This window comes from Eumetopias jubatus, unplaced genomic scaffold, assembly GCF_037043125.1.
Source record: "Eumetopias jubatus isolate StellerSeaLion01/CBP00866 unplaced genomic scaffold, mEumJub1_p1.0 scaffold_12, whole genome shotgun sequence".
In the NCBI taxonomy this organism is placed as follows: Eukaryota; Metazoa; Chordata; class Mammalia; order Carnivora; family Otariidae; genus Eumetopias; species Eumetopias jubatus.
Window position 1 is genome coordinate 13,588,625 of NW_028274818.1, and position 23,051 is coordinate 13,611,675.

General features: G+C 46.4%; 1 protein-coding gene across 2 annotated transcripts in view; it reads right to left on the reverse strand.

Annotated features, from left to right (window-relative positions):
• TGFB2 (transforming growth factor beta 2) overlaps positions 1 to 23,051 on the reverse strand; it is an 80,458-nt gene that overhangs the window by 44,214 nt on the left and 13,193 nt on the right. Inside the window, exon 2 of one of the 2 annotated variants that reach the window (XM_028104785.2) lies at positions 21,582 to 21,665. The exons of the other annotated variant lie outside the window; for it this stretch is intronic. Coding sequence (XP_027960586.1) covers positions 21,582 to 21,665 — 84 coding nt within the window. The remainder of the gene's footprint in view (positions 1 to 21,581; positions 21,666 to 23,051) is intronic. 2 annotated transcript variants of the gene reach the window in all.

Genomic DNA, 23,051 nt, shown 5'->3' on the forward strand with positions numbered 1-23,051 from the left:
TTCGACCATCAGCCTCAATGACGAGATCGTTTTGCGGTGTTCAAGGACAGTCCACGATGGCCTGGGAGTTTACAGCACTTTTAAATTTTCCCTCAGGATGTGGAGAACCAGCTGTAGCTGGGACATCTCTTCCCCCCAAGACGGCCTCACTGAGGTCATTCTGCTCGGACAGGCAATCGGTACAGCCCAAACACAGATGGACTTTTACAAATTCCAGCTGATCCCTTTGCTTTTTTTTTTTTAACCAACTGACCATACATTATGCTTTTATGAAGGAAGCTGGGGGGGGGGGGGGCGGCTCAAAGAGGCAAACATGGCTTCTCCAGGGCTCTACTATAATTATACCCTGTGTTTAATCCCACACCCACTGTTCTGTGGGTGCACTGGGTCCTCTAACTATAGAGTCTAATCTTTTTTTTTTTTTTTTTTTTAAGATTTTATCTATTTGTCAGAGAGAGGGAGAGAGCACAAGCAGGGGGAGTGGAAGGCAGAGGGAGAAGCAGGCTTCCCACTGAGCAGGGAGCCCGATGTGGGGACTCGATCCCAGGACCCCGGGATCTAGACCTGAGCCAAAGGCAGACGCTTCACCGACTGAGCCACCCAGGCGCCCCTAAGAGTCCAATCTTGCCGAAGACAGAGAGGCATGGTTCTGCTCTCAGCGGGCCTTGCAGGCTCCATCCATTTCTAGGAAGAGTCACACTCATCAGGCGGGTCATCGGGGGGTGGGGTAACACGGACAGAGACGTGAACTCCATGGCATGTTCGGCGCCCTCAGATATCTCAGAGCAGGACGCCAGAACTGTGAAAGCGCTTCAGAGAGAGACAGAGAGAGAGAGAGAGAGAGAGAGAGAGCGAGAGAGACAGCCTGCACGGAGTCGGTGCTATTCTCACAGCCTTCCGCAACACCACCTTTTCTCGGAAGTCCGGGGCAGCGAAGGGAGGTGAAAAGGTCACATGGGAATGGGTCTTGGGCCGTGGCCACTCAGGCCATGAAGGGGTTTAAGGCGGACGATGCAGGAGGGGCTTTTCAGAAGTAGCCTGAGGAGGGCGGACGGAACAGTTTCCCCGCAGAGTCCTCACTGGGGCGGGTCAGCAAACTCTCCGGGCCTCAGTGCCCTCACGCCCAAGACAACATTGGGCTTGGACTCCACGCGTCCATCTAAGGCCGGGAGAGCTCCGGGCTCCTGCTGAGGTTCTGGGGCTTCAGGTTAGAAAGTACGGACTCCACTATAGCTTGGTGTCCTTTTCTAGCAGGTTTAGGCGCCATGGGTGCTAAGCAAGCCCCCTTCCATTCTTTTTTTTTTTTTTAATCTACTACTTTAAAAAATTTTTGATTTAAATTCAATTTAGTTCACCTATATATAGTGTATTATTAGTTTCAGGGGTAGAATTTAGTGATTCATCAGTTGCATATAACGCCCAATGCTCATTCCATCAAGTGCCCTCCTTAATGCCCATCACCCAGTTACCCCATCCCCCCACCCACCTCCCCTCCAGCAACCCTGCTTGTTCCCTCCCGCTGAGTCTCTTATGGTTTGTCTCCCTCTCTGATTTTATCTTCTTCTATTTTTCCTTCCCTTCCCCTATGCCCACTTCCATTCTCAACCATCCTTTCCTCTCTCTTAACCTCCAACAGTGAAGTCTCCACAATCACTTTCAATCACCTCAAAGAAACAACCTCAGAGCGTTGTGTGCTGTGACCCCAACCTACCTTCCCAGCTTCGTGGGCACTCTGCCATCTCCCCTCCCTCCCAGTCTTGCCACAGTGGACTCTGCCCTAAGGGCACCCTGTCATTTCCAGACTTGCCAGGCACCGACACACCACCACACCCATGCCCCTGCCACATCTGGCAAACTTCTACTCATCCTGGGAAGCCCAGCCTTAGTGCCTCCTGTTTTCAGAAGAGTTTCCAGCAGAATCAATTTCTCCCTTCTTTGTGCCCCAATGGCACTTATGTATTATATAGGTATTATAGTCACCTCTCTACATGTTTACCTGATTGATGTGGGCAGCACCAGGGCAAGGACTCAGACTCATTTCTGTGTTTAAACTGTGGTAATGCTGGGACACCTGGGTGGCTCAGTCAGTTAAATGTCTGCCTTCAGCTTAGGTCATGGTCTCGGGGTCCTGGGATCGGGCCCCGAGTCAGGCTCCCTGCTCAGCGGCGAGTCTGCTTCTTCTCCTTCTCCTTCTGCCCCTCCCCACCGCTCATGCTCTCTTTCTCAAATAAATAAATAAAACTTAAATCTTTTAAAAAAATAAAAAAAATAAGATGTGATAATGCCAACTCTCGCCTCTAAGAATTGCTATTAAGGGTTAGATAAAATAATGAATATGAACATAATGAGCACCAACAAGTGTAAGGTTGTATTATAAATGACCGCTGGGAGCAGAATGGGGAAAGCTGCACCCACTCATGGAGACTGATGTCAATAAGACTCTTCTACCCAGGAACAAAGAAGAGGTCCCATATGTCAAAGCTGCAGAGTGCCTGAAACCCTGGGGATGGGAGCACACTTTCCTCTGCCTTATAGAATCAAACACACACACACACACACACACACACACACACACACACACAGAGCACAGTCCTTGGATTTACCTCTGTTACTCCATTTACAACTACTAGAATCCGAAACCAGTGGGCACACGTGAGCCTGATTCAGTAGCACATGTCTTAGAAAACCAGTCTTGGATCCACCGGATTTGCTGACCCACTGCATTACTCACATATAAACCAGGTGCAAAAGCAGATTTCAAGTGATTTTATTATTGAAAGTACCCACACTTACCTACAACTCACAAAGCACGTTCTTGAACATAATCTCATTGTTGAACCCAGTGGCAGTTCATATAAGTGCTGTCTTATTGACAGTGTCCACTCTGTGCCAGATCAGCCCCCTCTCCTCACAGCTCCCAGTACATACATGGAAGGACTGAGACTTACAGCACGCAAGTCACTTGTGCAGACAACAGAGGAGAGGGCTGGAAATTGCAAACCAAGTCTCTCTGTTCCCAAGTCCACACTCTTTCCATGGCCCCACGTCCCCTTCTGATAGAGGTTTGTTCTGTAGCACTTTAAGGACCAGGGGATGGAAAGTCCCAGAACAGCCCAAGCTCAGTATAGCCTTCTCTGGGTCAGAGCTATCCACAGCAGAAGCTGGTAATTTGGGAACAGTCTTATGACAGATTCAAGGAGAGAGGACAGAACCAGATGTCCTTTAAAATGCCACCACCCCGATGACCTAGACACTGTGCTGAAGCTTATCAAACGAGTCTGGTTCTAGCAGTTTGAATCTTCCATTTTCCTAAAGAGGACAGAGGGGAAGGAGTCAGACACATCAAGAGTTCAGAGACTGAACTTATAAAAAGCCTCATTTAGGTTTTGAAGGAGTCGCTGTGAGGTCTGAGCTACATACAGCTCCTTCCCACCAGCCGATGACACATTTGGTGTGTGATTTGCTAGCCCGTCATTCAATGCTATCCATTGTGATTAAGTGAGGAGACTTTTGATCTTACTCTTGACATGTGATTTTATTAAAACACTTCGGTAAAAACTCCCAAGCCTTATGGGTAAGGGGATGGACGGTTTATGCCAAGGACTATCATTTCTTAGTAAGAATTCCCATTTGTCCCTGAAACTGTGTTGCCTTGGGGAAGACCCTTTAACCTCTCTGTGCCTTGTCAACTTGTGACTGCTTCATGGGGCCCTAGTCAGGCTCAAATGTGATGATGTCTGTGAAAGCACTTTGTTTGATGCAAAGCAATAAACAAGCATCAGGTGGTACAGCTGTACTTAAACTTACTCTCAACTGTCCTTGAAGAACAGGCTATCCACACACCCCGGGAAGTCATTCAAGGATAACAAGCATTTGTTCACATTACCTTATCTAATCCCCCGGAAATAACTTTGGAGGTAGATCCCTCACTTTGCAGAAAAGGAAACTGAGGCTCAGGGCTTGGAAACAGAGAGTACTAATAAGTGATTATCAAACCCAAATCCTGACTCCTGACAGGTGCTCTTCCCATTACCACATCACCTCAAACCTGGGAAGGGTTTGTGGCAGATTTCAAGGCACCCTCAGGATGGTTATAGCCGATCCCTATGACATCAGTCCCATGAATGATACTTGCACGGGCCTCGGCATGCACCTGGGCAGCCCCACACACCTGTATCCAAGTCTGGTTTGTTCTCCCAGTTTCGGTGAGCAGCCTCACAGGTCACCCTCGCAGGTCACAGGTCAATGTAACCATCATTCTCAACAGATCTGAATTTTTCCTTCTGTCCCTTTTTGACCAGACCCTAGGGATGTGAATGGACTATCCATGGCCCCTGAGCTTACAGAGGAAGAAGAAGAAGGTGAAGCAAACACATGGTAAATCCACTACCCAGAAAGTCAGCCTCTCAAAATGGAAGGCACAAATAATAATACCAGCAGCCAAGAGCCTTCTCTGGATTCTGTCCTCTGTGCCTCTCCAGGCATCTATGAGGTAGATCCTATTTTCAATTCCATTTTGCAGATGAGGAGACTAAGGCTTAGGCAGATTACATACTGTATCACTGGTCGCACAGGTAATCAGGGATGGAACCAGAGGAGAAGTGTCTTACGAAGGACTGTGTGTAGTGCATCACTTCAGAATGCAACATCAGCCCAGACGACACACAATCCTGTTCATAATGCATAATGGAGTATCTAACGTACTTGCTTTTTCTCAGCTTCTCAAATATCCCACATACCTGCAATGCTTTTCCATCTCAGGTTATTCTAACACACACAGCAATGTTGATTATCTACACGAGGAAGATTGTAACTTTGAATCCTATAAACTAATGAATGACAAGATACAGTCATTAAAAATAAGAAAAGTACCCAATGATATTTAATTCTTTTTTTTTTTTTTAATGAATTAAGATGTTCTGGAAGTGGGGGGGGGGACTCCAGTGAATTACTTTATATTATTTAAATAAACTTTCTCTAGATCTCATCTCTACAGAACTGTCACACCACCACAAAATCCACCATGTGTGACAAAAACTCTGTGATGCCAAAATGAAGGAAAGGGTGGAGGGTAGACATTCTTGGTCATCTCACAATGTTCGGGAGGCTCCAGAATGTGGTACTTTTTCATCAGTATGTGTTGACTCTCTACCTTTTTAGGTGGGGAAATCCAAAGGCAACATTTCTTACTTGAAAATGCCTTTAATGGAAGGTTCTTCAGAAGCTTGTGGTTAATTTTGTTGCAATTTCTAACTCTTTGAAATCTGACTCATGGAACAGATCATCAAATTTTGTGAGTCCTCCAACATGTCGTTTTGTTAAAACTCTTCAGTAAAAAAACTCTCAAGCATCATAGCTAAAGGGATGAGCGGTTTATGCAAGGAACTCCCGAGTTGCCTACAAGGCCTATAGGAGCCAGGGACTCCCCTTTCCACAAGCCCACCTGCTTTCCCATCAAAAAGAAAAGGGCCCTCCAAAGGACAAAATTAACACTCTTGTTAGTGCATGTCAAAATATTCTTGTGTTTTTCTTTTTTTTTTTTAAAGATTTTATTTGAGAGATAGAATGAGATAGAGAGAGAGCATGGGGGGGGGGAGGGTCAGAGGGAGAAGCAGACTCCCTGCTGAGCAGGGAGCCCGATGTGGGACTCGATCCCGGGACTCCAGGATCATGACCTGAGCCGAAGGCAGTCGCTTAACCAACTGAGTCACCCAGGTGCCCTGTTCTTGTGTTTTTCTTAATGTAGATTTATATTTACAATAAATGATACATTTTTCAAAAAGACACATGCTTTACAGCCTTGCATTTTGGAACCTCCTAAAGTTCACTTACAAATCCCAGGAGGATTATACATTGAAAAAACAGGGATTTCAGATGCTAAGTGTGGGTTCATTTGTGCTCATGGTGTTCCAATTAAACCTCTGTTTACACCATAAATCCAGTTCTGCAGCTTTCCTATAATATCCAAGGGCAGAACCCAAAAGTTTAAGACTGTCATAGTTTTCTTTTCTCCTGGTTGAGACTTGCCTTTCCTTTTGCTTTTCATGCTTCCCTGTAACCCTTCTTTATCATCTAATGTTTAATTTAAAAACCCACTTATTTCCAAGACTCGAAAAGCAGTTTACAGTAGGTTTGTGTCATAGAACCACCTCCTCAGCCCCATAAACATTTCTTTTCAAAAACTGAGTGAGTGACCAAAAGAGAAACCCATAACCATACGAGCTCCCCGGGGGACTAGAGGTAGCCTTTGCAAATGGTCTCAGCCCATCTGGGGAGCAGGGCTTGGTAACTCTAGTCCTTGCTTCCCTAATCTAGGTAACGTCTAGTCCTTGCTTCCCTAATCCTTTACCACCGGCTGTTTCACTACAGACAAGTTACTCTACCCTCTTCTGCTTTTCGATTTTCAAATGATGGATTCACTTTCCTGTATCCAGATGTTCAGCAGGACACAGTGCTATGGGACGCCAGTAAAGGAAAAAAAAAATCTGAATTTCCGCAGAGAAAAGAACCTGACTCCCTACTTGAATTTGGAAGTGAAACCAGGTGCTTCCAGCCAGTCCCCGTATGAGCCCTGCATCAGCAAAGCACCTTGAGAAATCGGTGCCCCTTCTTAAATCTCACTCAGTGTGTGTCTCTGAGCACCCTTTCTCTGTGCCGGGGGTGATGGTTCTTCCACCGACAACACTCACCAGAGAGCTTTAGTTCATACCTTTGCTTTTATAATTTTCCGTCCTCAGCTAAAAATATTTCTTTTTGAGTGAGATTCAACCAAAGCATAATCCCCTAGAGCAACAGGTGCGGTGGTGGAATAAAGGCTGTTGCAAGAGGCCTCGGGGCAAGAAGGTTTATATTTCCAGCCTCATTGGAAGACAGCGCTGAGCACCTCGGAGTGGGGGGTCTTGGTGGGGGGGGCTGTTCCCCATGTGATGGCTTAATTTACACACAAACATTGACCGCCCCCCACTCCCCTGCCAAATTACAGCTCCGATGGGGGCTCTAATGACAGCCCCCATCTGGTAAAGGCAGAAAGAACTAGAGTCAGCTTTCTCCATCTCCTTTTGCCGACCTAGGGGATCTGGTCACCATTTACTCATCAGATGAAGCGATAACGAAACTAAAGCCCAGGACATTATCCATGTACTTCTCTGGCAACTGCTGCTGTCTTCAGTTTGAGAATAATGCTCCCCTGCTCCAGCCTGCAACTCCCCACTGGTGCACACATGAACCCACACACACGCACACGCACAGGCACGCCTAATAACAGTATCTCATTTACTAGCTCTGCTAACTGACAGATCGACTAGCTCTGTGCAGTACGGGCTGTCTGGAGCTCTGCCTCAAGCCCCTTCTCTTTCAGGAACATTCCAGAGAGCTGTGCTTGCCCAGAGCTTTAGGGTTTGGTTTTGTTTGGAATCGAATAAAGCCTCCTACTTTAGCACAGAGCGATGTCAGGGCTGGGATTCAGCGGGCCCGCAGTCGGCTCTCAGCTCTGCCACTGGAAAGCCAGCCTTGGGGAAAAGCTCTTCCCCTGGTGAGCCCTCAGTTTCCTCGTTCCTAAGATGTGACTAGCACCCGCAGGGCAGGGTGGTTGCAAGGGTCAGAGGAAGTGAGAGTCAACAGAGGAGATGGGGAGCACTCTGGCTGCGTGACCCCACTCAGCTGCTCCCCTCGCTCGCCCTAGACCAGTCTCACTCAAGTAAAACTAGAGACAGACCTTGGAACAGAACCTGGGGAAATCCACTTGAGCCTTGGAACCACGCTTTCTCCAACTGTAAAGTGGAGATGACACAGCGTCTCCCTCTGAGAGGCAGGAGGGTAGCAGAGGGTGGTGAACGAGAGAGCTTTGAGCACCGCGCCTGGCACAGGCCAAGCACCCCAACATGTTGGCCACCGTTACTTCCTCCTGGATCCCAAGTTGCCAGCTAAAGGGCTGTTTCTGGCAAATGTTTGTTCACCTTCCCAGCTACCTACTCATTCAGAGATTCCTCTGAACACTGAGCTCCCTTCCCGGCGGCCCGCCCCGCCCCCACTCTGCTCAGCTCTGCTCTTCATCTCCAGATGAAGCAAAAATCTGGTAAATATTACACTTACAAGGTAACAGGTCTGGAATGCTTGGCATCTCAGGCGGAGTGCGATTGCTTCTTGGCACCCAGACACATATAGGCTACAGCCCAGGGCCAAACTACATTTGGCTGCTTTGTGCAATTCAAATAAAGATATTAAAAATCCTCCAAGTCTATAAACATTTGTACTGTTTGCTAATCAAAGGGGATCTTTTTTTTTTTTTTCCTAAAGCCATCTGAAGAGAACTTGGCTCTTTTCTGTTTAGAACCTAAGGAGTGCTGCATATATATGCGGTACCACATAGGTTTCTAATCTATGTGAATGATTTATATGTTTTAGGCCAGGTGGACTCTCCTTGCAGAGTGGACTGCCTTTTCCCAAACAAACAGACTTAAGCAATTTTCATTCCGGAGTCTGTGTCTGTCTCAATGCTGCTTTTATGTCACCAGAACCGGTGACTGACTTGAGCTTCCAATGAAGGGGGGGTGACAGCTATGGTGGGTATGTGTCCTGGCCCCACCTCTTAATAGCTATGGATCTTGGGCAAGCTATTTAATCTCTCTCTGTGCCTTGATTTCCTCATATGTGAAATAAAGACAATAGTAATACCTATCCATTATTGCCAGGATCAAATGAACCAATATCTCTGAAGTGCTAAGAAAAGTCCCTGGAATCTAAGAAGCACCACACAAGTATAAGTAATAAATATTATTGTTGTTATGGACCAAATACCAAGTGTAAATAAAAGACAGTAGATGCAGCTCCTTAGCAAAGGGTAACTTGTTCCTTTGGTAGAAGAAGCTAAATGCAATTGGACTTACTTAGGCCCACCTTTCTCCATGAACTCACAGCAAGGAGAGAGGAACATGGTGAAATTAAATTATCTCGCAGCCAGTGATTTAAATGTGGACTTCACCAGTTCAGATGTCAGGACTGAACTTTCGGTCGTAAGAACAGGAAAAAAAAATACCATTTTCAATTGGCTTCCTCTTATCTTCCAGAGAGCTAACCTCAGACCTTTTCAATGGAACCCCCTCCCATGGGCACCTGGGTGGCTCAGTTGGTTAAGCGACCGCCTTGAGCTCAGGTCATGATCCTGGAGTCCCGGGATCGAGTCCAGAATCCCGGCTCCCTGCTCAGCAGGGAGTCTGCTTCTCCCTCTGACCCTCCCCCCTTTCATGTGCACGCTCTCTCTCCCTCATTCTCGCTCTCTCAAATAAATAAATAAAATCTTAAAAAAAAAAAAAGAAACCCCCTCCCAGACTGCCACCTTGAGAGAGCACTGGAGAGCGGACTTTGAGGGGTCGGTAGGAACAAAGAAAGGGGCCACATTTTCGTAAGAATCAAGGAAATGCAGCACACTCTCTTGGCTGCTTTTACAATTAACGGTAATAGTGAGGCCTGACTTCCCCTGTGGGTGACAGGAGATCGTGTTTCAAGGACAGCAGGGATGACAGCTAGAGCTGGCTGCGAGACACCCCTCTGGCTCGCAGGCCCTGGACGGTGTCGCTTCAGTCAGTGATGGCCACAGGCCCAGACAGCAAGCAGGTGAGGGCTACCTTGGTGCCCTTTGTACACTTGTTTCTCTCTTACCCTTCTGCCCCCGCCCCCACTGCCCCCTCCACCCCTCCCTGAGCATCCACAACTCTCACTGTTCCCTCAGGTCCCTTCTGGGTCAGAAAAAGAAGGAAAAAGCACTACAACATACATAATGAATTAGAATTAACAAGATGGTGGCTAGCGGGGGTGGGGGGTGCTCATCTCAGGATTCCCTTTACAGAAGGTACAGGAAGAAGCCAGTCATAGCAGTGAGAGAGACAGAATGAATTTTTATAAAGTAAGACCCTCTGGGGCCTCAGACTGCATCCTTTGGAGGCATCTACCTTGCATCCCCCAGAACCTGGGGCAGAATTTCTCCCTGGCCATGGCCACTCAAGGTACAAGACAGGACTGGGGGGCCTTCCCGGGGGTCGGCACGGGCAAGCTATGCCACAAAGGGGCAGGCAGCCAGCACCCGAACAGGACTTCTGTTCTCTGTACTTGAGAAGCATAAGTCTCTCTCAATATAAAGTATATGAAGGGGAGGAGCCCTGAATTGAATGAATCACAGTGCTGATTTGGGGGTGGGGTTGGTGGGGAGGGATGTCCTTGTGGTTAACCACATTTTACTGGGGTTTTTATTGATTGCAGTTGTATTGAAAGAGACATGACTCAGACATACCATATCCCCAAGCCACGTATAGCACTGGGTCCTAATGGAATTTCAGTGTAGGAGAATGTCACGAACTGTACTATGAAACGTGAAAAGCTTTGCTATCAACATAGACTTCCGTCCTTTAGCAGCTCAAGAATAGGCTGATTTTTCTATTTCCCTTTTCACTGGAAGGCCATGGTCATTCACGGCTCAGGTACACACATTGTTCTGTGTACATTATGGAGCGCTTCTCTTGTAACGTGGTTTTGTTAACCAACCACCTTGCCTTGGTGCTCCCATTGTCCTTTGCTTATAAATATCATTCGGCAATTTTCTATGCTTCTCTTTTGTACAGGGTTGTTAGTTTACAAATTTGTCTCCACAAGTAGGCTGTAAGCTACTTGAGGGCAGGCATTATATAACCGTAACAATAAAACAATTACAACAACAAAAGCAATATGACCTGTTTTGAGGGGTGTAGCATCCGTCCTGTACCCACCAGGATTATCCCATTTTGGTGGAAGATAAAAAACTAAGGCTTAAAGAGGAAGCATGGCCAACCCCACAAATGGAACTAGAAATCACGCCACCTCGACTATACCCGGGTTGTGTGATCCCAACGCCTTTCTCTGGGCCGTCTGCACTGCCTCTTCCAGGCAGGGACCCCCCATTCTTACTGAGCTCATTTCTTATCCACCTGTGTGGTTCAGACACCACACCCCGGAGGCAATATATGTTCAATAAATATTTACTGAATTAAACTGAATAAAATAAAATTTTCCACATCAGTATTTCCAGGGACAAGCCAGGCAGGGATCGAAGAGACAAAACAGGGGAGGCAGAGAGACCCACTTAGTTGCAGCAATAGCTACTAACACACGTAGTCCTTTTTAGGCCAGTTCTCAGAGTTTCAAGCCCTCCAGAGAAGACAAAGAATGTCATTCTGCCTTACACTCTTCCATCGATTTTTAAACAGTATCTCCAGTATTATTTCCTCTTTACAAAAATTGGTAGCACTTTTTAAATGTTTTCCTACACTTTAAAAAAAAATGTCACTTGCTTTTCTCAATGTATGGAAATTTGATATTAAAAACATGGGCCAGATTTTCTGGTTTCCCTGTAATTCTCCATATATAAAAGCTAGAAAGTTAAAGACTTCACCGATCACCCTGAAATGAATCAATGGATGGATGGATGGATGGATGATGGTTTATTTAGCCCCTACCATGTGCCAAGCATTTGTATGTACTAATTTCTTTTTTGGAAAGGACGATTAAGCAGGAGATTTTTTTTTTTAATTAGTTCTCATTTTTGTTTTAAAGATTTTATTTATTTACTTGACAGAGAGCGATAGAGTGCGAGCATGGGGGGGGCGGGGGAGGGGCAGAGGGAGAGGGAGAAGCTGACTCCCCGCTGAGCAAGGAGGTGGGGCTCCATCCCAGGACCCTGAGATCTGTGGCCTGAGCAGAAGGCAGATACTTAACCAACTGAGCCACCCAGGCGCCCCTAATTAGTTCTCAATTTAGAAACAAGAAAGATGAGGTTCAGGGAAGGTAGCTGACTTGCCCCGTATTACAGTCAGGATTTTATCCTGGGCTCCTTTAGGCAAAGCCTGTATTTTCTTTCTATTATATCATTGACTGAGTGTCACACTCCAGAGTCATCTTTGGCTCATGTGTGAGTCACTTTCTTGGCTTATCAACAGTAGGTTAGGATCAAAAAACCAAAGGCTGACATCTTCACAACTTTAAAGGAAGGGACCACCGTCAGTTATAACAAAGCAAAAGAAACAGAGAGGCCCATTATATGAACCCGTCTGTCTAGACAGATGACTAAACAGGGGTCCCTCCAGGGTTAGACTTGAATTTCCTCCGTTCGGCCTGTTGGATATTTAGCAATAAAAGAAAAAAAAAAAAAAAAAAGAAAGAAAGCAAAAAAAAAAAACAAAAAACAACCCTGCTTAAAGGCTTTAACGCTGATGCAACCCTCCTACAGTACCCCGAGAGTAGTTTCAAAGTCGTTCCAGTGCAGCCTGCATGTGTTAAAGTCTCAAGCAGAAATCAGATTGAGACAAGAAGAGCCCAAAAATACTTGTGCAGTCTGGCTGAAGACCTAAGAACACACGCCTAACTGTTCCCTTCTAACTGCGGAACTCAGACGGAGCAGGGGGCAATCCAGGTGTCCCTGCAGGACTCTCGGTGGCCAGACTGCATCAAAGTGGAGCTTCTCCTCTTTCCCACGGGCTGGCAAGTAGCTTCCCTTCCTGCTCCTCATGTGCCCCGGGGACTCTGCACTTTTTCTAACTTATAATATGAAAAATGCTACTTTGAGCAAAGAAAAAGTCAGGATCCTTTCATCAAGGCTAAGAGAGATAAGCAGAGGCTGGTGACGTGGGGTTTTTTGAAAGCCTATTAATATTGCTATGTTTCGTGTACAGAAAGGTCTCCCAGGTAGGCAATTAGGAGTTGGCGAACAGACAAGGCGGCCCCAGGCAGAAACTGGGAGCTTACCAATTAACTAAGACCTTTCTCAGTTCCCAAGAAATCCTTAGCAACATGCAAGGCACTATTTCGATCATGGCCCATATTTGCAAAATCCATTCACTCCCTCACTTAACAAATATTTACCGGGTGCCTTGATCTGCAACATTCTTTCATATCTATGGGGATAGACAGAACCGCCAGGGACGGGCGGGTGGGATTTTTAGGGCCTTAGCCTGGGACCATTCCGGACTTTTAACAGGCATTAAAGGATTAATGCAGTAGTTGGAGTAAGTACTCAGATTTCCCAGCCTGCAGAAAAACAAACAACAAACAACAAAAAGGTTGTTCCTATCCAGGGAACAAAATGAGAAACACCCGGATTTTGTATTACACGCTCCAGTGATTACAGTCTGAACAAGAGAATAAACTGCAAGGAGGCACCACGCTTCGTATCAGTTCACGTCAGAAGAAACCATTTCTATTCCTCAAATGGGGAACACAGAACACAGACGAGCTAAACTCAGAAGTCGCTGCCTCATTCCCACATCCGCGTGCAAGCCCTTGGGTTCTGCTGCCTGCCTTGAACTTTCCTAGGTTTTGGGAAGCGAAATACTGTATTTAAGGGAAAAAAGAGAAAGACATCCAGACATATCAATTTCTCCTTTTTCATAACAGGATGATTTCCTAATAATACACATACATAGTATTCTCAGTGACTTCTCCTTTTCCGATATCTCATCCCTTCATCCAAAATTTCATAAAGTTTATCATCTTAGGGGTCCGACTGGTAGGATGAGCTCTGAAGTCAGAGAGACTTCAAGTTCAAGTTCTGGCTCTGCTACTTATGAGCTACATGACCATGGGGAAATTACATGATGTCTGTAAGCCTCGGTTTCCTTATCTATGAAACAGTGATTAATAATTACATTTATCTTATAAGGTTAATATAGAGATTAACACAGTGTCTAGGGGCACCTGGGTGGCTCAGTCAGTTAAGCGTCTGCCTTCAGCTCAGGTCGTGATCCCAGGGTCCTGGGATGGAGCCCTGCATCGGACTCCCCACTCGGCAGGAAGCCTGCTTCTCCCTCTCCCTCGCCCCCTGCTTGTGTTCCCTCTCTCGCTGTGTCTCTCTCTGTCAAACAAACAAACAAACAAAAAACACACAGTGTCTAATGTAACTATTCAATAACTGACAGCTAGCATTATCTGTATCTTTAGTTGATTATTACTGAAGACAGAATCCACCCTCTCCCTCTCTCCCAACACCCCCACTCAAATATATACCTTTTCTTCATACAGAAGTTCACTCATATTATAACAAGGATAGCCGGACAGAAAATCATCGTTTTAACAAAAGCTATGGAAACCCCCGAAACAGAGCTTCTCAACTCAAGCCGAACATTAGAATCACCTGGGGCTTTTTTGAAAACCAAAGATGCCACGCCACCCCACCCCCCACCACCCCCTACCAACTAAGTCGAAAATCCCCTAGCACATTAAATGCTCCCCACCCCCCGCAAGGCAGCTTGATGCACGGTGAGGTTAAGAATCCCAGCACTAGAGCCGACGGACCATGTCGCGGGTGGTCCCGTGCTTCCGGTAAGGGGTCTGAGCGCGGCAGTTTCTGCAGCCCAAGTCCAGGTCCCTGCCGCCGCGCAGGTGCTTCCCCTGATTCGTTTCTGAAAAGTCTCTCTCCCTAACACTTACACTCAAGTCAACAAGCCCTGAAGCCTCCGTGGCCGCAGTCCCACAGGGAGCTGCTCTCCTGCTCTCCTGAATGTGGGCAGTGGACAAGGTAAGTAGCAGCCTTGGGAAAACAAGCAACACCAGGAAAACAGAGAGGCCAGCCGTGCTGCCGCATGAACACAGAGTCAGCTCCACTTCAGAGCAAAGGTCCGATCCAACTGCATATTAGAAAAACGTGGTCTGACCATTTAGATTTCAGAGGATCCAAAACCAATTTTGACTCCAGTCGGTGGACAAAGTTCACATTCAGCAAAACAGCTCCAGCAGTTGCATCATGCACACAGCAGGGCGATTCAGAAACACAGATGTCCGGCCATGTGCAAAACAATGCTTTCATTTTTGCTGCTCTTTCCCACCACTGACCTCAAGGGCAGGATGGAAAAGCTCAGCATCGGCAGCTAGGAAGGATACTAAGGAGAGGCCATGGAAATGACTGGGAGCTCGCGAGCCCAAACCACCGAGCCCAGTCAGGAGCCATGGGCACAGATGGGTGGCCGTCACTGCGTTGACAGTCCCACCGGAGATGTCCCACGCCAGCAGGGTTTCTCTCCATTTGCTCAACTGAACACAGCAGGAAGGAGCATGAGTCTACACAGCCTATGGGGTAGGTCATTGTCAGGAGACCAAGGTTCAGGTTAGACAGGATTCTAGGGAACCACGTGGCACGTGATGTTTAGATTGTTAAACTGGCATCGAACTCACACAAGAGAGAGAAGAAATGGGAAAGTCATGCTCCCTCCAGCAAACGGTGAAGCATCTGCAGACGTCTACTCTCCTGGAACTTAGCCTTCCTGGGGACAACATCTATCAGATAGGGCTGGGCATGTCAGGACTGTGGGGACAATCTGAGACCCACCTAAGGCTAAGGGATGTCACTACATGTCTGGGGGGTAAGCCTGAGTTTCAGAGTGTCCCTGACATACATAAATTTCACATACCACATCAGGACTTCCTTCAGAAACCCCGTACCACCAACCGTTCCATTTACACCAGATACATTTGTCTCCGTCGGAGGAACCCGTCAAATATAAAAATGGAGAATGACATTTATGTCTGTTATAAAGTCAACCTACTAATTATTTAGTAAATATCCATTATAAAGCTCCCCATAATTCCATAGACAAAGAAACAGAGTGGATCCAAGCATGTCAAACACACAATATAGAAAGTTTTTAACATGGATGAAATCTTTCTCCCTTCCCCAACTCCGTCACCTATGCAGTGGTAAACTGTATCATCTGTTCAAAATGTCTGTCCCTCTCTCCTGGGCCCACTGCCACCTGAGCCCCCACCTTTGTTCTCCCTTCTTGTCCTCCTGAAACCAGGTGTGGCCAGTGGAATGTGGGCAGGGAAAACTGTCCCATCTCATGGTCTGGCCATGAGATCAGCATGCCCGGGTTAGAGGCTGCTCCTTTACCTGGGTCCCAAAATGAGGATGTCATGGAACAAAGCCACAGCCAACCCACAAACCCATTATGATATGAGTGAGAGATTAATTTTTGTGGCATGTCATCGAGAGGAAGAAAAAAGCTTTAGATAGTGACCTTGAGCTTGTAAAATAATGCCATATTCCACAGAGTCCCATTACACCACAGCACCACAGAGAATAATGGATTTTACATGCAACAGACAAATTATATCTTCCGAATGTATCAACTCTGAATAACAAATACTCTATATAAAGATCTTACCCTCCAACCTCAGTATTTCAGACTGGGTCTCCTGAAGGAACACATCAATTTTTTCAAAGACCACACCAAGTGCTTCTGCTGTTTCATGATTCGTCAAGATGGTAGTCGTGCAAGCTCAGAGAGGAAGGAAACAACGCGAAAGATAGATCTTCTCCTTTCAGAAAGCATAAGCAGCTGCCTCTGGCTGCTTGAGGGTTGCCAAACTGCAATTGCAAAGGTTGTTTTTCAAGCAGCAGATATCACCTCCCCCAGGAAGGCCTCCTTCACCTCTCCGGGACAAGTACAGCAATTCTTCCAACCTGTCAGGACTCTTACTTAGAATCAACCACACAGTGCTGGCTTTTTTGGTTTTGGTTGGTTGGTTTGGTCTGCCCGACTTCCTCACTCAGCTGCAGGCTCCCTGAAGACAGGGTCTGCACTATATTCCTCCATCTGTCAGACGACCTAGCACAACACCCGGCGCACAGTAGACTCGATAGATACTTCTTGTACAGATGAAGGAAGGACTAAAATCCACATTCCAGTCTTCCTGTTCCAAACTTCAAAGTTAGAAAGCAAACTCTGGTCCGACAGAAATGCTTCTCGACGAATAAGAGACATAGTTTTACAAATTCCCTGGCTTCTGACCTCATTTCAAAGCTTAGGCAAAGGCACTAGGCACATCTGGACAGATCCAAATACACTTTGAAGCCCGACTTTTTAGTTTCCACAGGGAAAGGTAGTCTGTCATTCTCCTAGGCCAACACATGGTCACCAATGAGCTTAGGGGCACATGTCCCTGCCCACCAAGTCACAGATGCTGTGAGGAGGCCTTACAGGAAGGACACCTGTCACACAAAACACAGATAGCTCCTTTCTAGAAAGGAAAGGGGGTGAGTTGACAATAACTCAGGAATATTAATTTAAAAAAAATTTCAAAAACCATATTCTACATACAGAACCCACTGGAGCTTTCCTATCAGATTATTTACAAAGAAAGAACTCAGCACTATTGGAAATTCTTGATAGAGTGAAGTTTCACCTGGAAAGGCAGCTGCAAAACGCATTACAAAGACCTCCTCACCGGACTTCACGCTCTACGTTAGTCAACCTGTGTACTATTCTCACCTTAACAGCCACCAGAACAACCTTGACTAAACCCACCCTTCTCCCTATTTTATTCAGAGGAAAAGCCACAGACAGACTTTATGTTGGCCCACAAGGCGCCACCTGATGCGTCTGACATGATCTCTCTCCAATCTCATCTCCTAGGACATTTCTGATAATCCTTGAACATGTCAAGAGCAGCTCCAGCTGTACCCTGGGCCAAAAATGTCCTTTCCCAGAGAGCCCCAGGCTCCTCTCTGACCTCCTTCAAGCCTCTGCTTTGATGCCACCCTATTCCTGTGCCCTCCCACACCCAACTTCTTTGAAGTTGCAACTCACCTCTCCATCCCTAACCCTGCTCTATGTTTTCCCCTCTAATATTTTCAACTTCTGCCATCCTTATTTAATTTTTTAAATGAATGATTTACCTTCCTCCAATGCATGGACCTCTCTAAGGACCAAGTGTTTTGCTGTTTTATTCACTGATGGCCTCACACAGTGCCTAGACGCCCAGTAAATGCCGCTGAATGAACTAATGTATCCTAAGAACATTCTGTTTTTATCTGCATCCTCCCACAATCTCTGCATGCATTTGACATTTGTCTTAAAACTGTATCTATATTTGTAATTAATGTAGAGATCTTGTCTTTAAAGGCTCTTTGGAAAGTAGAATTGACATTACCCATCCTTCTTTTCATACTTCAATAGCCAAGCGGGATGGTTAGTGATACAGACCACGAAGAATTGGAGAGTTCTCTAAATAGTTTGACAGCCCAAAAATCCTACAGTAGGTATAGAATATCCATACTGTGGGGCTGGATTCAAAATTCTCATGGTTCCAAAATAACCAAAATAACATCAGAATAGCAGGTGGCATAGGATTGCACAAATGCCAAGTAATTTATCCTTAACTTTTCTTTTTAAAAGCTGATCAGATTTGCACCTGCTCTAATACCTCTGGTTGAGAAAAACCTCACTTGGAAGCAGAAAACCGCTGTTACTCAAAGCTGAGTCTGGCTGAGAGAGTAGAGTTTACATTCCATTGTCGGCCAGATCCTTACCCCATGGAATGTCTGAGAACAGGATTCAGGCCATGAAGAGGTCGGCAGTGCTTCGACCAAACACAACCTCAGGGAATTAAACCTTATACATCGACTTATACATTGTGTCACTTACACATCGTACCTTAGTTTTCAAAATCCCCTTCCCACTCACAGTGGCCCAGCTCAAGGCACCTGGGTGGATTCTCATTGGCTTACACACTCACTGCCCCCTCTGTGGTGAACAGCGGCCAGGGGAGATGTGTGATCCTGCAGACAACCGGTCTACCTTGATCTCTGTATGCACTTGGGAGAAGGGAAAGCATGGGGCCAAGACTCTGTTGTGCTTTGGGTGAAGGGTCCCACACTCGCAGAACCAGTTGATCACACAGAGGCCCTGCTTCATCTGAATCCTTCCATGCTGGAGGACTGTGGGTAAACAGACCTGCATCATCACAGCATCCACTGCCTTGAGCGGCCGCAGACTACAATAAGGTCAGAATAACCATGTAGAGCCCGCTTACAGGTACACAAGCATCAGCTCCACCCACCCCGGCCATTCGGACTCTGCAGCTCTGGGCCAGGGCTGGGGAATCTGCTCTTCAGGACACCTCGGGAGATGCACATGCAGACCATGCTTGGAGCAACAATGTCTTGCAACCACCACAGAGTTCCTTCAAAGCCTCTCACTCAGTAAAGATGTGAAAAAAGACAAAACCCAAACCCCAGAACCACCTGAATTTGCCTTCACAACTTTTAATCCATGTACTCACAGAGACTGTCTCAGTTGCTGATCTTCTAGATTCTTAGGTCTCGGTAGGAAAAGCTTCAGGCAGGCTAACGTTATCTTAACCAAGAATGTGGGGGCTAATGAATTGAAAAAAAGAAAAATGATTCAGCAACCACATGGGCTGTGCGGAGCAAGGACCATTTCGTCCTCCAGGGGATTTCAGTGAAATCATGGGTGTCAGAACACGGAGTTATCAACTACACCCAGGTTAGAGAGTGAGAACAGCAAGAGGCGCCACGGGCCCTGGGCTCCCTCCAGCCGCTCCCAACATCTCCTTGGAATGGAGAGGCGGTTCACACAAGGTGACAGGGATGGCCCTCGAGCTGCTTGGCACAGGCCGGCCTCCACTTAACGAGTGCTCAGAATCACACTCAGCATGGAGAAATTCACCCTGACCCTGGACACTTGCCCCCTGGCATCCACTCACTTACATTTTTACTCAATTACTATTTCTAAGAACAGAGACAAAAAAAAAAAAAAATGCAGAGCCCCACTGCTTAGCAGTCTTCCGTGGAAGGTCTGAAAGGGGTCCGCAGAGCCTTCCCATGGGCCTGGAAGCTGGGTGGGTGGAGGAGCCCCGCACTGTCTAGGAATCTCCGTGGAGCTTGCACCCTCTCTCCCTTCCACACCCTCGGAGACACTCCTGATTTTCCCAGACTCACTAAAGAGCAGGGTGGGTTTCCAGTGTGTTTTCACCAAAGAAAGAAGGAGGCTTGCAGCAATGAAATGATCGAAAATAACCCCAAGCGAGGAGTGTCTGAGAGGAAAAACCACACAGAGAACCAGGATAGCCCCCTCAACTTGTTTACTATGGGAAGAAAAGATGAAAAGGAAATTAATCCAAAGTAGTCACTGAGACAATTATAAAAATTAATGGGGCAGGACTGCCAAGGAAAAGCAAAAGGAAGGCCAGAAAATCTGGGGGCTCTGTGGTCTGGTGGAGGGCGTCGAGGCCAGACCTGAATTCAGATTCTGGCTCTGCCCCTGCCTCTCTCCCCGCCCCCTCCCCCCCCCCCCCCCCCCGCGAGTGTGCTATGACCAAGGACAAGGTATTTTCCTCTCCAAGCCACAGTTTCCTGACACGTGGGGATGGTCGCCCCGGCCGTCTCCAACCTACCAACAGGGGAGGACCAGGACGCTGTGTGTCCCAGTGCCAGGGCATAGGAGGGACTCAACAAATGCTTTCCTTCTCTTATTCCCTTCCCTTTTCTTTTCCAAAGAGCTAGTGGGAAAAACATCAGACAATTAAATCCTTGGTTTAGATAGTGAAATAAAATACAAATGTAGAGGTTGAAAACAAAATATATTCTGTCTCACAAAAGGGAAATTGAAAAGCATGGATTAAACCTTTTACTCTCTATTCACATGGCAGCTTCTAGCCACTTTCGTACATGAAAATAAATGTATATTCTCAATAGAATCAGTTCTTTTTCGAGGAAACCCGGCTTAAACCACTGTAAATAAACTACTTCAATCCTTCATTCCTTGATTCCTAAGAAGCAAGGTTAGGCATGGTAAACTGCAGAGGGGGCTATACCAGTGAACCTGATTATCTACTAAGGTAACAAAAACATTTCTGTTGTCCGTATCTGGGACCCCTGCCCACACTGATTATCAGTATAATGTAAACCTTCTTGGGGTCCTAAACATGTGAGTGAACCAACGCCAGGACTGTGAGTCTATTTCATTTCTTCCTGAACATGGATCAGGGACAACTGGGCCCCCGTGTTCTTAAATATCAGGACCACCTAAGTCCTATTCTTTGCTGTGATCTCACTGCTCAGCATACAGTAGGCTCTCAATAAAAGCCGATTGAATTGATTAGTGTTCCAAATCAGAAAGCCCTGAGACCTCAGTGCTCCTCAGCCTGACATGCAGTGCTAGCTCCGAGGGGTTTGCACTTGTGCTGAGGGTCAGGGCTCAGTGGCAAGCTCCCAGGGCCAGTCAGCCAAGATTTGACCCATGACAACCCATTCCCATTCTCATGCAACCCAGGAATGACAATAGGAAGGTCACAAATAGTGGCGACTCTCCCACAGGCCTCCCTCCAGAACTTCAAAGGAAAGAAAAGCTCCTTCGTCCCCTTCAGGTCAATACAAGAAACATTAATTGAGCGACTACTGTATGCCAGGCGTGAGAACAGAGATATAAAAAAAAAAGACACCCCAAAAGGACCCCTGATATTCTGGCCATACGGCTCAACCCTCCAGAGGGCATCATCCACGGGGGTTAGCAGATCCGGATTTCAGACCACTGTGTCACCCCCTAGAGCACAGATCTCATGTACCCACAACCCATTCTTGCACATACGGCCATCAAATCATTTACGGACTAAAAATTGGGCGCACCTTTGTGGCTGTTCAGCTACAAGGCTGCATGCCAGAATTCTCTCTGGCCTCTGACAAGTTCCCCCACAGGAGACAGACACTAAAGATGGACTTGATAACACTATGTCAAATGAGGTATAAAGCAGACAAGTGTACTCACCAAGGTACCCACAGAGCACCTGGGACTGTCTGGAGCACAAGCTGCCCACTGAGCCAGAGGGTGTTGTAACAACTGGGCAGACAGCTAGGAGTTTTAAAAAGCACAGTCATTAGCTATTTTACTGAGGCGATGCCTTGCACAGAGCTATACAAAGATTCAAAGTCGAAGCGGGCTCTCTGAATGTATTTATTCCCCCACACATATAAGGTCACCGCTACTCGGGGACCAAGGCTCTAGAAGGGATTCTGGATTCTGTTCCCAGATCTACTGGCATCCCTTAACCGCCAGTCAGGCTCCTGAGTTCCGTTTTCCCTTTAACACGCTCTAGCGTCCAAATCACAATGTACAGTTTATACATGGAAATGGTAAAATAAATACCGTGACTCATGTCAAAGATGAACAGGAAAGGCCTTGACCTCCTTTGACAAAAGACAGCCTACGCGTTATGAATAAAAATCAATGTTTCATTTGGTTGGCCTAGACTTCAGGTTCCTTAAATATAAGTGTATCTTGGTTTGGTGCTGCTCCGCTGCAGTTTAAAAATCTAGGGCTGCTCGGGATGGATTAAACATTCTCTTCCATGATAGTTATTACATCATGAAATTTTAAACTTTCATTTCTTTAAAGTAACAGCAACGACATCTTGTATACCACCCGCCATATTCTTATAAAAGAAAATATACCAAAAAATACCCTCAATGGAAGAGAAAACACTGCTAAGTGTTCTATCTGGGGTCGAATCAATGACAAATACAGGATTTTTGCGTAAGAAGACGTAGGTTGAAACCCCTGCCCTGTCACTGGTTTCCTGTGAATCTCTGAACAAGTGGCTGGATTCACCCAAGCCTTAGTTTCTATACATGAAGCATACATCATGCTACCCCTGAGGGTTTTAGAAGCTCACGAAGAGATGTTATATTTAAGAGACTGGCAAATAAGAAGTGATCAAGGGACGTAATAATATTAGTTATATAACTTATTTGACAAATGAATCCCTGACTGACTTCCAGGCCTGGGGTGAATATATTTCTTTCCTAGCTCCTCACATGGATTTAACATCCATGTCCCTGCCATTCGTCTAGGGCATGTCTTCCAGAAGTAGCCTGTCACTCTGCAAACCGGACTTGAAAACTTCTTTTGACAAAAGACAAAAGGCCTTGTGGAGTCCTCTCTCCCCCCCCCCTTTTTTTTTTTTTTTGGTCAGATTTGTGCCTTTTATCTCTCAATTTGAAAATGGACAAGGAAGCCTTTTTCCATCCCCTGTAACTTACCGTCTCCAACATTCAGCCCACTAACAAGCCCCCCGTGACATGCTTTCACGCTTCCGTGGGACACACCTCCCAGTCAGAACTCTGTGTCACTGGGATTATGGGGCACTGGAGAACCCGCAGAGGCATGGACGAGGAAGGTCCCCTCAGAGCTTTCTGCAACATACTGTTTTCATGTTGCCACCATATGCTGTTACCAGTT